Genomic DNA, 13,917 nt, shown 5'->3' with positions numbered 1-13,917 from the left:
TGGCCTGAAGGCAGAGCTAAATCCCAGTGCTGCATGGTGCCAGCTAGGCACATTGCTCAGGACAGCCCTACCCTTTCAGTGCCCTGTCGGCTTTGCTGCATGGCATGGAGCCACAGGTCCAGTGCTCTGGAGCAGCTCTGGGACAGTTTGGGAGGACCCCTTTCAGGGCGCCAGACCCCCCTTCAGGTCTTACTCTGTTACCGCCTCCCAGGACTGAAGCTCTAAGCCTCAAGCACTCGTTTCACGCCGCAAGCTCCCTTCAGCGAGTTCGCCTGAGCTGGGCACCCGAGGGAGCAGGGCACCCCCCAGCTTAGCATGTGCTGTGGCTCAGCCACGGCTGTAAAAGCAGCAGGGTCAGTAGCATCTGGACCAAGGCATGGCAAGTCCTTGGTTAGCACAGAGAAAAGAAAGTTATGGCTTGGTCCATTCTGGATCCCCAGAGCCCCAGCCACACGGCATGACCCCCTTGGCTCCCCTTCTGTCCCTATGTGCCCCTGTGTCCCAATTCCCAACCTGGCCCCTCCTCAGTCCTTTGTTAACCAGCTGGTCACACACGGCTGGCTGCCTGTGGAGGACTGGGCCATCCATTGTCGTTGCTAAGTACCAAATGTCCTGCCATTTGCCATTGCCTCCATGGACTCTCCAATGGCCTGGGCCCCAAACCTGAGACAGCAAGTACCAGCCACACCTTTCTCATAGCCTGCCCGAGAGTCAACAGCCTTTTCCCACCCCTAGTTAACCATGCAGCATAGAGGGGAAACTGAGGCACATACGGTATTCATACAAAACACAGAAAATCCCCACTTTGTCACATGGCTGCATTGAGATCTAAAGTGCCATGGAGCCAAAGGGCCCCAATAGCAGGGAGAGCAGCTTGGGGAACGTGGGTTGTGCTGCTGTGTGTGCCCTCTGCTGGGCAAACCCCAAGAATGTGGTGGGGTGGAAAGGCGGGCGCCAGGACCAGACTGGTGTACTGTGAATCCAGGGCCCTCACCCTGTCTCTGCCCCTCTTTCAGGCAGGAAGAGCGACTCCCACTTCACCTCAGAGGATCTCAAATCTCTGGGCTATCACATTTGCGACACGCTGCTAGATTTCTGTGACCCCGACCGCACCAAGGTGAGAGCTGGCTCCACGCAGCCCTGCTGCAGGGTCTAGGGGTGGGACAGGGGTGGGAGTGAACAGGGGCTGCTCGGGGCTAATTTGTGCCAGGGCTGAGCCCTGGCACCTCCGAACCTGGCAGTTCATAGCCCCGGCACCTCTGGGCCTGGCAGTTCATAGCCGCAGCACCTCTTTGATTACAAATTAAGCCCTGGGCTGCTGTCTGTGGGTCCGAGCACTCGCTGGATTCCAAGTTTCTCATCAGTGGGAAACGGTGTCTGTCAAGGTTCCTCCCCCACTCTGGACTCTAGGGTACAGATGTGGGGACCTGCATGAAAAACCTCCTAAGCTTATCTTTACCAGCTTAGGTCAAAACTTCCCCAAGGTACAAAATATTCTACCCGTTGTCCTTGGACTGGCCGCTACCACCACCAAACTAATACTGGTTACTGGGGAAGAGCTGTTTGGACACGTCCTTCCCCCCAAAATACTTCCCAAAACCTTGCACCCCACTTCCTGGACAAGGTTTGGTAAAAAGCCTCACCAATTTGCCTAGGTGACTACAGACCCAGACCCTTGGATCTTAAGAACAATGAAAAAGCATTCAGTTTCTTACAAGAAGACTTTTAATAAAAATAGAAGTAAATAGAAATGAAGAAATCCCCCCTGTAAAATCAGGATGGTAGATATCTTGCAGGGTAATTAGATTCAAAAACATAGAGAACCCCTCTAGGCAAAACCTTAAGTTACAAAAAAGATGCACAGACAGAAATAGTTATTCTATTCAGCACAATTCTTTTCTCAGTCATTTAAAGAAATCATAATCTAACACATACCTAGCTAGATTACTTACTAAAAGTTCTAAGACTCCATTCCTGTTCTGTCCCTGGCAAAGACCAGCATACAGACAGACACAGACCCTTTGTTTCTCTCCCTCTTCCCAGCTTTTGAAAGTATCTTGTCTCCTCATTGGTCATTTTGGTCAGGTGCCAGCGAGGTTACCTTTAGCTTCTTAACCCTTTACAGGTGAGAGGAGCTTTCCCCTGGCCAGGAGGGATTTCAAAGGGGTTTACCCTTCCCTTTATATTTATGACACGCCCCCCAAATCTCAGCTAGGGTGAAACACTGGCTGGGATTTCTTCCTGGAGCTCTAGGAAAAACAGAGTTAATAAGACACATGCATCTCTAAATATACTACCAAGTACATAAAGACTAACAATATTTTCCACATCTCAAGGACGATTTTAACCAGTTGATTCTGGGAAACTTTCACGGGAGAGTGCATCAGCCACTTTGTTAGAAGCTCCTGAGATGTGTTGGATGTCGAAATCAAAATCTTGGAGAGCTAAACTCCACCGAAGAAGTTTTTTGTTAGTTTCCTTGACGGTGTGAAGCCACTTCAGTGCAGCATGGTCGGTTTGCAGGTGGAAACGCCGTCCCCAAACATATGGGCGTAGCTTTTCCAGAGCGTAGACAATGGCGTAACATTCTTTTTCAGTGACTGACCAGTTGCTTTCCCTCTCAGACAGTTTTTTGCTGAGAAACACTACAGGGTGGAATTCTTGATCAGGTCCTTTCTGCATTAAAACTGCTCCCACACCACGTTCGGACGCATCCGTGGTTACTAGGAACGGTTTGTCAAAGTCTGGGGCCCTTAGTACAGGGTCAGACATGAGTGTCGCTTTAAGCTTGTTAAAGGCCTTCTGACACTTTTCGGTCCACTGAACAGCATTTGGCTGTTTCTTTTTGGTTAGGTCTGTTAGTGGGGCAGCGATTTGGCTGTAGTGCGGTACAAATCGTCTGTAATAACCGGCCAAGCCTAAGAAGGATTGAACCTGTTTCTTTGACTTTGGGACAGGCCACTTTTGGATAGCATCCACTTTGGCCTGTAGGGGGCTGATAGTTCCTTGACCCACCTGGTGTCCAAGGTAAGTCACTCTGTTTAGGCCTATTTGACACTTCTTAGCCTTAACAGTTAGTCCTGCCTCCCTTATGCGCTCAAGGACTTTTTGTAGATGTTCCAGGTGGTCTGCCCAGGAATCCGAAAATATGGCCACATCGTCAAGGTAGGCGACTGCATATTCTCCTAATCCCGCTAGGAGACCATCTACAAGTCTTTGGAAAGTGGCGGGTGCATTTCGCAGCCCAAAAGGGAGTACATTAAATTCATACAGCCCGAGATGTGTGATGAAGGCTGACCTTTCCTTGGCAGATTCATCTAGCGGTACCTGCCAGTACCCCTTGGTTAAGTCCAAGGTAGAGATGAACTGGGCCCGTCCCAGTTTCTCTAATAGTTCATCTGTGCGTGGCATTGGATAGTTGTCTGGGCGAGTTACAGCATTTTAGCTTACGGTAGTCCACGCAAAAACGTATTTCCCCATCTGGTTTGGGAACTAGAACCACTGGAGATGCCCATGCACTTTCAGAGGGGCGGATTACCCCCATCTGTAACATATCCTGGATCTCCCGTTCTATAGCAGTTTTAGCTTGAGGAGACACCCGGTAAGGTTGGACCCTAATTGGGTGAGCATTACCTGTGTCAATGGAGTGGTATGCCCGTTCAGTCAGTCCTGGGGTGGCTGAGAACGTTGGCGCGTAGCTAGTGCACAGCTCCTGGATCTGCTGTCGCTGCATACGCCCAAGGGTCATGGAGAGGTTCACCTCTTCCACACCACCAGCACATTTCCCTTCGTAGTAAACACCTTCAGGCCACTCAGCGTCGTCTCCTCCCTGGGCTGTAAACTGACAAACCTTTAATTCTCTGGAATAAAAGGGCTTTAGAGAATTAATATGGTACACCTTAGGCTTCCGGTTGGAGGTGGGGAATGCTATGAGATAATTAACAGTTCCCAGGCGCTCCTGGACCATGAATGGCCCTTCCCACGATGCTTCCATTTTATGGGCCTGGAGCGCCTTTAAGACCATGACCTGGTCTCCTACTTTGAAGGAACGCTCTCTGGCATGTTTATCATACCAGGCTTTTTGCTCTTTTTGAGCATCCTGTAAGTTCTCTAGCAAGGGCTAAAGAGGTTCGGAGGGTGTTTTGTAGGTTGGTTACGAAGTCCAGAATGTTAGTTCCTGGAGAAGGTGTAAATCCCTCCCATTGCTGCTTCACCAACTGCAATGGCCCCTTAACCTCACGGCCATATACAAGTTCAAATGGGGAAAACCCTAAACTGGGATGTGGTACAGCTCTGTAGGCAAAGAGCAACTGCTGCAACACTAGGTCCCAATCATTGGAGTGCTCATTTACGAATTTACGTATCATGGCCCCCAAAGTTCCATTAAACTTCTCCACCATGCCATTTGTTTGATGGTGGTAAGGAGTGGCAACCAAGTGATTTACCCCATGAGCTTCCCAAAGGTTTTTCATAGTTCCTGCCAGGAAATTAGTCCCTGCATCTGTGAGGATGTCGGAGGGCCAACCTACCCTGGCAAAAATGTCTGCTAGTGCCTGGCATACACTTTTAGCCCTGGTGTTGCTTAGAGCTACTGCTTCCGGCCATCGGGTGGCAAAATCCATGAAAGTCAGTATGTACTGCTTTCCTCTGGCTGTCTTTTTCGGAAAAGGACCCAGAATATCCACAGCTACTCGCTGAAATGGAACTTCAATGATGGGGAGTGGCTGGAGAGGGGCTTTGACCTGGTCTTGGGGTTTTCCCACTCTTTGGCACACCTCACAAGACTGGACATAGGTAGAAACATCCTTGCCCATTCCCTCCCAGTGGAATGACCCCCCCCCAAACGGTCTTTGGTCCTGTTCACCCCAGCATGGCCACTAGGGTGATCATGGGCTAAGCTCAAGAGCTTGGCCCGGTATTTAGTTGGAACTATCAACTGTCTCTGAGGATGCCAGTCTTCCTGGTGTCCCCCAGAAAGAGTTTCCTTGTATAAAAGTCCTCTTTCTACAACAAACCTGGATCGATTAGAAGAGCTGAGAGGCGGTGGGTTGCTCAGTGCCGCCGTCCAAGCTCTCTGGAGGCTTTCATCTGCTCCCTGTTCGGTCTGGAACTGTTCCCTTGATGCTGGAGACATCAGTTCCTCATTGGATTGTGGACCTAGGCTTGGTCCCTCTGGAAGCGATATAGGGGATGGAGCGGTTTCTGTTGACTGTGAACCGCTCTCCGCTGGTGCACTATGTTGGAATTCAGGCTCCGGCTGAGCCTCTTGGGTCGGGTTATTGGCTGCTGCCAGTTCAGGGTCGGTGGGGCCCTCTGGTGTTGAGGTTGCAAGTATTGGATTCAGTGCTGACACTGGGTCTGGTGTTGGTTGTTCGGCTGGTTCCGGTTCTGGGACTGGTTCCGTCTGGGTCTCTGGAACTGGATCCACTACTGCTGTTGCAGACATTGGCCTGGGGTCTGGGTCATAGAATCATAGAATCATAGAATATAAGGGTTGGAAGGGACCCCAGAAGGTCATCTAGTCCAACCCCCTGCTCGAAGCAGGACCAATTCCCAGTTAAATCATCCCAGCCAGGGCTTTGTCAAGCCTGACCTTAAAAACCTCTAAGGAAGGAGATTCTACCACCTCCCTAGGTAACGCATTCCAGTGTTTCACCACCCTCTTAGTGAAAAAGTTTTTCCTAATATCCAATCTAAACCTCCCCCACTGCAGCTTGAGACCATTACTCCTCGTTCTGTCATCTGCTACCACTGAGAACAGTCTAGAGCCATCCTCTTTGGAACCCCCTTTCAGGTAGTTGAAAGCAGCTATCAAATCCCCCCTCATTCTTCTCTTCTGCAGGCTAAACAATCCCAGCTCCCTCAGCCTCTCCTCATAACTCATGTGTTCCAGACCCCTAATCATTTTTGTTGCCCTTCGCTGGACTCTCTCCAATTTATCCACATCCTTCTTGAAGTGTGGGGCCCAAAACTGGACACAGTACTCCAGATGAGGCCTCACCAATGTCGAATAGAGGGGAACGATCACGTCCCTCAATCTGCTCGCTATGCCCCTACTTATACATCCCAAAATGCCATTGGCCTTCTTGGCAACAAGGGCACACTGCTGACTCATATCCAGCTTCTCGTCCACTGTCACCCCTAGGTCCTTTTCCGCAGAACTGCTGCCTAGCCATTCGGTCCCTAGTCTGTAGCTGTGCATTGGGTTCTTCCGTCCTAAGTGCAGGACCCTGCACTTATCCTTATTGAACCTCATCAGATTTCTTTTGGCCCAATCCTCCAATTTGTCTAGGTCCTTCTGTATCCTATCCCTCCCCTCCAGCGTATCTACCACTCCTCCCAGTTTAGTATCATCTGCAAATTTGCTGAGAGTGCAATCCCACCATCCTCCAGATCATTTATGAAGATATTGAACAAAACCGGCCCCAGGACCGACCCTTGGGGCACTCCACTTGATACCGGCTGCCAACTAGACATGGAGCCATTGATAACTACCCGTTGAGCCCGACAATCTAGCCAGCTTTCTACCCACCTTATAGTGCATTCATCCAGCCCATACTTCCTTAACTTGCTGGCAAGAATACTGTGGGAGACTGTGTCAAAAGCTTTGCTAAAGTCAAGAAACAATACATCCACTGCTTTCCCTTCATCCACAGAACCAGTAATCTCATCATAGAAGGCGATTAGATTAGTCAGGCATGACCTTCCCTTGGTGAATCCATGCTGGCTGTTCCTGATCACTTTCCTCTCATGCAAGTGCTTCAGGATTGATTCTTTGAGGACCTGCTCCATGATTTTTCCAGGGACTGAAGTGAGGCTGACTGGCCTGTAGTTCCCAGGTCCATCACCTCTGACTGGGTCCTGATAGAAGTTTCCGGAACAGAGCTAGGCCTCACGGCTTGTTTAGCCTGGCTGCGGGTGACCGTTCCCACCCTCTTGGCCTGCTTCACATGATTGGCCAAGTCTTCCCCCAACAGCATGGGGATGGGATCATCATCATAGACTGCAAAAGTCCACATTCCTGACCAGCCCTTGTACTGGACAGGCAACTTGGCTGTAGGCAAATTGAAAGAGTTGGACTTGAAGGGTTGAATCGTCACTTGGATCTCTGGGTTGATTAAATTGGGGTCCACTAAGGGAGCATGGATAGCTGACACTTGTGCTTCGATGTCCCTCCACGCAGTGACCTTCTTCCCGCCCACACTCACAGTTTCCCTCCGCTCCAAGGGTATCTGGGAGGTATCTGGGCCTGTGGACCTCTGGTGTGATTCCGGTGCAATGAACTGTAATCTGTTGGGGTTCTTGAGGCAGTTGGCCTTTACATGCCCCAGCTCGTTACTTTTAAAACATCGTCCAGCTGACGGGTCACTGGGGCGAGGTGGGTTGCTGGAGAATGGGGTGGTGGTACGATAAGGGGTCTGGAGGGTTCTTTGGGAGGTAGGTGGGGCCTTGGGCGGCCCCCGGTAATAGGGTGTGGTCTGGGGTGGTCCCTTCTGGTCTCTGCTCCAACTGCGACCAGTTTTCTTCTTCTCTGCCACCTCCACCCATCTGGCTCCAATCTCTCCTGCCTTGATTACAGTTTTGGGTTTCTTATCTAGGATGTATCTTTCTATTTCCTCAGGAACACCCTCTAAGAATTGTTCCATTTGCATTAGGAAGGGCAAATTTTCTGGAGATTCAACACTTGCTCCTGATATCCAGGCATCCCAATGTTTCACAATGTGGTAGGCATGTTGGGTAAATGACATGTCTGGTTTCCACCTTAGGGCTCTGAACCTCCGACGAGACTGCTCGGGTGTTATCCCCATTCTGACTCTCGCCTTGGATTTAAACAGTTCATACTTGTTCATGTGTTCTTTAGGCATTTCAGCTGCCACCTCAGCTAAGGGTCCACTGAGCTGTGGCCTCAGCTCTACCATGTATTGGTCAGTAGAGATGTTGTACCCAAGGCAGGCCCTTTCGAAGTTTTCTAGGAAGGCCTCAGTATCATCGCCTGCCTTGTAGGTGGGGAACTTTCTGGGATGGGAAGTGGTACTTGGAGAAGGATTACTAGGGTTTGTTGGGATATTCTGCTGAGCCTTTATCTTCTCCATCTCCTCCACATACTTCCTCTCTTTTTCCTTCTCCTCCAGTTCTTTGTCCCTTGCTTCCATAGCTCTCCTGTGAGCAGCCGCTTGGTGTTGTTCTGCTTCTCTCGCTGCCTCCCTTTCTTGTTCCTTCTTCAGCCACATGAGTTCTATCTGTCTTTCATGTTCCCTTTGTCTTTCCTCAGCCTGAAATTTGGCTAATTCGAGCTGTAGTCGAGCCGCGGATTTTGTCATTCTAACCTCTCTGTTTTTAACTAACTTTACACCCGAGGTTTAGAAATAAACAAACAAAACTTGGCTGTAAAATTTTGCTGTGCTGGAATAGAATACCTATTCTTTGATAGTGATTGTCAGCCTACAGAAAAAGACAATTCCCTTGTCTCTGCTCTGGGCCCAAATTAAAGCAAAAAACCTCCAACTACTTGGAAACCTGCTTACCCAGCCCAAAGAAAAAGCAAATGGGTAGAACACACACCCCCTATTTACTTTTAGGAAGAAAAAAAAAAAACCTCTGGGTTGGAAGACTGTGAATTTCCCTGCAGGAGTTAAGTACCCTGCCTCCAGGCAAAGAAAACCTGCAATTCACAAAGATAATCCCCTTTTGTCTCTGCTTGGCCACAAAGCAGAGAAAAAACAAGCTGCTTTCAGTTTCAACTGCTTTCTGGACTTCCTTTCCAAAGGAAAAAAAAATTTCCTTTTTAAAATCTGTATTTCTAGTTCAAAAAATCTCAACTGGATCTCAAAATGATTTCAGGTTAATCCCACCACTATGCCACCATGTCAAGGTTCCTCCCCCACTCTGGACTCTAGGGTACAGATGTGGGGACCTGCATGAAAAACCTCCTAAGCTTATCTTTACCAGCTTAGGTCAAAACTTCCCCAAGGTACAAAATATTCTACCCGTTGTCCTTGGACTGGCCGCTACCACCACCAAACTAATACTGGTTACTGGGGAAGAGCTGTTTGGACACGTCCTTCCCCCCAAAATACTTCCCAAAACCTTGCACCCCACTTCCTGGACAAGGTTTGGTAAAAAGCCTCACCAATTTGCCTAGGTGACTACAGACCCAGACCCTTGGATCTTAAGAACAATGAACAATCCTCCCAACACTTGCACCCCCCCTTTCCTGGGAAATGTTGGATAAAAAGCCTCACCAATTTGCATAGGTGACCACAGACCCAAACCCTTGGATCTGAGAACAATGAAAAAGCATTCAGTTTCTTACAAGAAGACTTTTAATAAAAATAGAAGTAAATAGAAATGAAGAAATCCCCCCTGTAAAATCAGGATGGTAGATATCTTGCAGGGTAATTAGATTCAAAAACATAGAGAACCCCTCTAGGCAAAACCTTAAGTTACAAAAAAGATGCACAGACAGAAATAGTTATTCTATTCAGCACAATTCTTTTCTCAGCCATTTAAAGAAATCATAATCTAACACATACCTAGCTAGATTACTTACTAAAAGTTCTAAGACTCCATTCCTGTTCTGTCCCTGGCAAAGACCAGCATACAGACAGACACAGACCCTTTGTTTCTCTCCCTCCTCCCAGCTTTTGAAAGTATCTTGTCTCCTCATTGGTCATTTTGGTCAGGTGCCAGCGAGGTTACCTTTAGCTTCTTAACCCTTTACAGGTGAGAGGAGCTTTCCCCTGGCCAGGAGGGATTTCAAAGGGGTTTACCCTTCCCTTTATATTTATGACAGTGTCGAAAGGCACGAGTGCTGCGCCCAGGGAATTTACACCCACTGGTCCCGCTGCTCCTCCCTGGGCTCCGTCCCTCATCTCAGCCACCTCCCTGGCATCTCAGTCACCCAGCCTAGGAGCCTGCCGAAGCCCCAACCCCTCCTCAGCTTTCCAGAGCTGCCAGCCTCTTCCCTGCCTTGTGCCTGCAGGCTGAGCCACACAAACATACATGGAGGGGTCCACCCCGGGCATCTTGTGACTGTAGTGATGAGTGCTAGGCTCCACAGTTGCCCCAGCTCTGGGCTTGCTGCAAGCCTGGGGATGTGCTCAGGGCATGGGAGAACACAGACCGGGGTGGGAACACACTGAGAAAAGGCAAGCGGGGCAGAGGGAGTGTCAGACATTAGGTCCAGGCACAGTGCAGACTGAGGGACACATGGAGATACTAGGACCTACACCAGCCGTGGCCACACCAGGGGTGTAGGGACGCAGGGGAGGAACAGTGTTATACCATGCGTGGGCACACTGGGGGATAGGGATGCCGGCGGAGGAGCAGTGTTATGCCAGCTGTGGGCACACCAGGGGCATAGGGAGCCAGGCAGAGGAGCAGGGTTATACCAGGTGTGTGCACACCAGGGGCATAGGGACGCAGAGGGAGGAGCAGTGTTATACCAGCCATGGGCACACCAGAGGGGGTAGGGACGCAGGGGTAGGAGCAGTGTTATACCAGCCGTGGGCACACCAGGGGTGTAGGGATAGAGGTGGAGGAGCTGTGTTATACCAGCCGTGGGCACACCAGGGTGTAGGGAGGCAGGCAGAGGAGCAGGATTATACTAGCCGTGGGCACACCAGAGGTGTAGGGATAGAGGTGGAGGAGCTGTGTTATACCAGCCATGGGCACACCAGGGTGTAGGGAGGCAGGCAGAGGAGCAGGATTATACTAGCTGTGGGCACACCAAGGGCGTAGGGATAGAGGTGGAGGAGCTGTGTTATACCAGCCATGGGCACACCAGGGTGTAGGGAGGCAGGCAGAGGAGCAGGATTATACTAGCCGTGGGCACACCAGAGGGGGTAGGGACGCAGGGGTAGGAGCAGTGTTATACCAGCCATGGGCACACCAGGGTGTAGGGAGGCAGGCAGAGGAGCAGGATTATACTAGCCGTGGGCACACCAGGGGTGTAGGGATAGAGGTGGAGGAGCTGTGTTATACCAGCCATGGGCACACCAGGGTGTAGGGAGGCAGGCAGAGGAGCAGGGTTATACTAGCCGTGGGCACACCAGGGGTGTAGGGATAGAGGTGGAGGAGCTGTGTTATACCAGCCATGGGCACACCAGGGTGTAGGGAGGCAGGCAGAGGAGCAGGATTATACTAGCCGTGGGCACACCAGGGGTGTAGGGATAGAGGTGGAGGAGCTGTGTTATACCAGCCATGGGCACACCAGGGTGTAGGGAGGCAGGCAGAGGAGCAGGGTTATACTAGCCGTGGGCACACCAGGGGTGTAGGGATAGAGGTGGAGGAGCTGTGTTATACCAGCCATGGGCACACCAGGGTGTAGGGAGGCAGGCAGAGGAGCAGGGTTATACTAGCCGTGGGCACACCAGGGGCGTAGGGACTCAGCAGAGATGGCACCTTAACATATGTGTTTGCAATCACTGTGTTCCTTTGTGCACTCTGGAATTACTCTGCATTCCAGGGATGCTAGCGCTCTTCCTGCAGTGCCCTGGCCACTTGCCAGCCCCTGCCAAGGATCTCTGTGTTGTTGACTCAACAGTGTGCCCTTGTTGCCAAGGAAGCCAATGGCATTTTGGGGTGTATAAGTAGGGGCATTGCCAGCAGATCGAGGGACGTGATCGTTCCCCTCTATTCGACATTGGTGAGGCCTCATCTGGAGTACTGTGTCCAGTTTTGGGCCCCACACTACAAGAAGGATGTCCGTCCAGCGGAGGGCAACAAAAATGATTAGGGGACTGGAACACATGACTTATGAGGAGAGGCTGAGGGAACTGGGATTGTTTAGTCTATGGAAGAGAAGAATGAGGGGGGATTTGATAGCTGCTTTTAACTACCTGAAAGGTGGATCCAAAGAGGATGGATCTAGACTATTCTCAGTGATAGCAGATGACAGGACAAGGAGTAATGGTCTCAAGTTGCAGTGGGGGAGATTTAGGTTGGATATTAGGAAAAACTTTTTCACTAGGAGGGTGGTGAAGCACTGGAATGCGTTACCTAGGGAGGTGGTGGAATCCCCTTCCGAAGGGTATGTCTACACTACGGAATAAGGTCGAATTTATAGAAGTCGGTTTTTTAGAAATCGGTTTTATATATTTGAGTGTGTGTGTCCCCACAGAAAATGCTCTAAGTGCATTAAGTGCATTAACTCGGCGGAGCGCTTCCACAGTACCGAGGCTAGAGTCGACTTCCGGAGCATTGCACTGTGGGTAGCTATCCCACAGTTCCTGCAGTCTCCGCTGCCCATTGGAATTCTGGGTTGAGATCCCAATGCCTGATGGGGCTAAAACATTGTCGCGGGTGGTTCTGGGTACATATCGTCAGGCCCCCGTTCCCTCCCTCCCTCTGTGAAAGCAAGGGCAGACAATCATTTCGCGCCTTTTTTCCTGAGTTACCTGTGCAGACGCCATACCACTGCAAGCATGGAGCCCGCTCAGGTAACCGTCACCCTATGTCTCCTGGGTGCTGGCAGACGCTGTACGGCATTGCTACACAGTAGCAGCAACCCTTGCCTTGTGGCAGCAGACGGTACAGTACGACTGGTAGCCGTCATCGTCATATCCGAGGTGCTCCTGGCCACGTCGGCTGGGAGCACCTGGGCAGACATGGGTGCAGGGACTAAATTTGGAGTGACTTGACCAGGTCATTCTCTTTAGTCCTGCCTGCAGTCAGTCCTATTGAACCGTCTTATGGTGAGCGGGCAGGCGATACGGACTGCTAGCAGTCGTACTGTACCATCTTCTGCCAGGCAGGCAAGAGATGAGGATGGCATGCAGTCCTTCTGCACCGTCTGCTGCCAGCCAAAGATGTAAAAGATAGATGGAGTGGATCAAAACAAGAAATAGACCAGATTTGTTTTGTACTCATTTGCTTCCCCCCCTCCCCTGTCTAGGGGACTCATTCTTCTAATCACACTGCAGTCACTCACAGAGAAGGTGCAGCAAGGTAAATCTAGCCATGTATCAATCAGAGGCCAGGCTAACCTTCTTGTTCCAATAAGGACAATAACTTAGGTGCACCATTTCTTATTGGAACCCTCCGTGAAGTCCTGCCTGAAATACTCCTAGATGTAAAGCCACCCCCTTTGTTGATTTTAGCTCCCTGAAGCCAACCCTGTAAGCGCCCCTCCCGGCGTCAGAGCAACGGCAAACAATCGGGCATCTGAGAGTGCTGTCCAGAGCAGTCACAATGGAGCACTCTGATGGGGCTAAAACATTGTCGCGGGTGGTTCTGGGTACGTATCGTCAGGCCCCCGTTCCCTCCCTCCCTCCGTGAAAGCAAGGGCAGACAATCATTTCGCGCCTTTTTTCCTGAGTTACCTGTGCAGACGCCATACCATGGTAAGCATGGAGCCCGCTCAGGTAACCGTCACCCTATGTCTCCTGGGTGCTGGCAGACGCGGAACGGCTTTGCTGCACAGTAGCAGCAACCCATTGCCTTCTGGCAGCAGACGGTGCAATACGATTGGTAGTCGTCCTCGTCGTGTCCGAGGTGCTCCTGGCCACGTCGGCTGGGAGCGCCTGGGCAGACATGGGCGTAGGGACTAAATTTGGAGTGACTTGACCAGGTCATTCTCTTTAGTCCTGCAGTCAGTCCTATTGAACCGTCTTATGGTGAGCGGGCAGGCGATACGGACTGCTAGCAGTCGTACTGTACCATCTTCTGCCAGGCAGGCAAGAGATGAGGATTGCTAGCAGTCGTATTGTACCATCTTCTGCCAGGCAGGCAAGAGATGGGGATGGCTAGCAGTCGTACTGTACCATCTTCTGCCGAGCAGCCATGAGATGTGGATGGCATGCAGTCCTTCTGCACCGTCTGCTGCCAGCCAAAGATGTAAAAGATAGATGGAGTGGGTCAAAACAAGAAATAGACCAGATTTGTTTTGTACTCATTTGTCTCCTCCCCTGTCTAGGG

The 13,917-nt window shown here is 50.7% G+C and overlaps 1 protein-coding gene across 8 annotated transcripts in view; it reads left to right on the top strand.

Annotated features, from left to right (window-relative positions):
• AGBL2 (AGBL carboxypeptidase 2) overlaps nt 1-13,917 on the top strand; it is a 64,423-nt gene that overhangs the window by 22,459 nt on the left and 28,047 nt on the right. For all 8 annotated transcript variants that reach the window (XM_075129205.1, XM_075129201.1, XM_075129203.1 and 5 more), the window contains one exon: nt 1,017-1,117. In XM_075129205.1, coding sequence (XP_074985306.1) covers nt 1,017-1,117 — 101 coding nt within the window. The remainder of the gene's footprint in view (nt 1-1,016; nt 1,118-13,917) is intronic.

This window comes from Caretta caretta, chromosome 6, assembly GCF_965140235.1.
Source record: "Caretta caretta isolate rCarCar2 chromosome 6, rCarCar1.hap1, whole genome shotgun sequence".
NCBI lineage: Eukaryota > Metazoa > Chordata > Testudines > Cheloniidae > Caretta > Caretta caretta.
The sequence above is the reverse complement of the archived record's forward strand: the minus strand, read 5'-3'. Positions and strand labels throughout refer to the sequence as shown.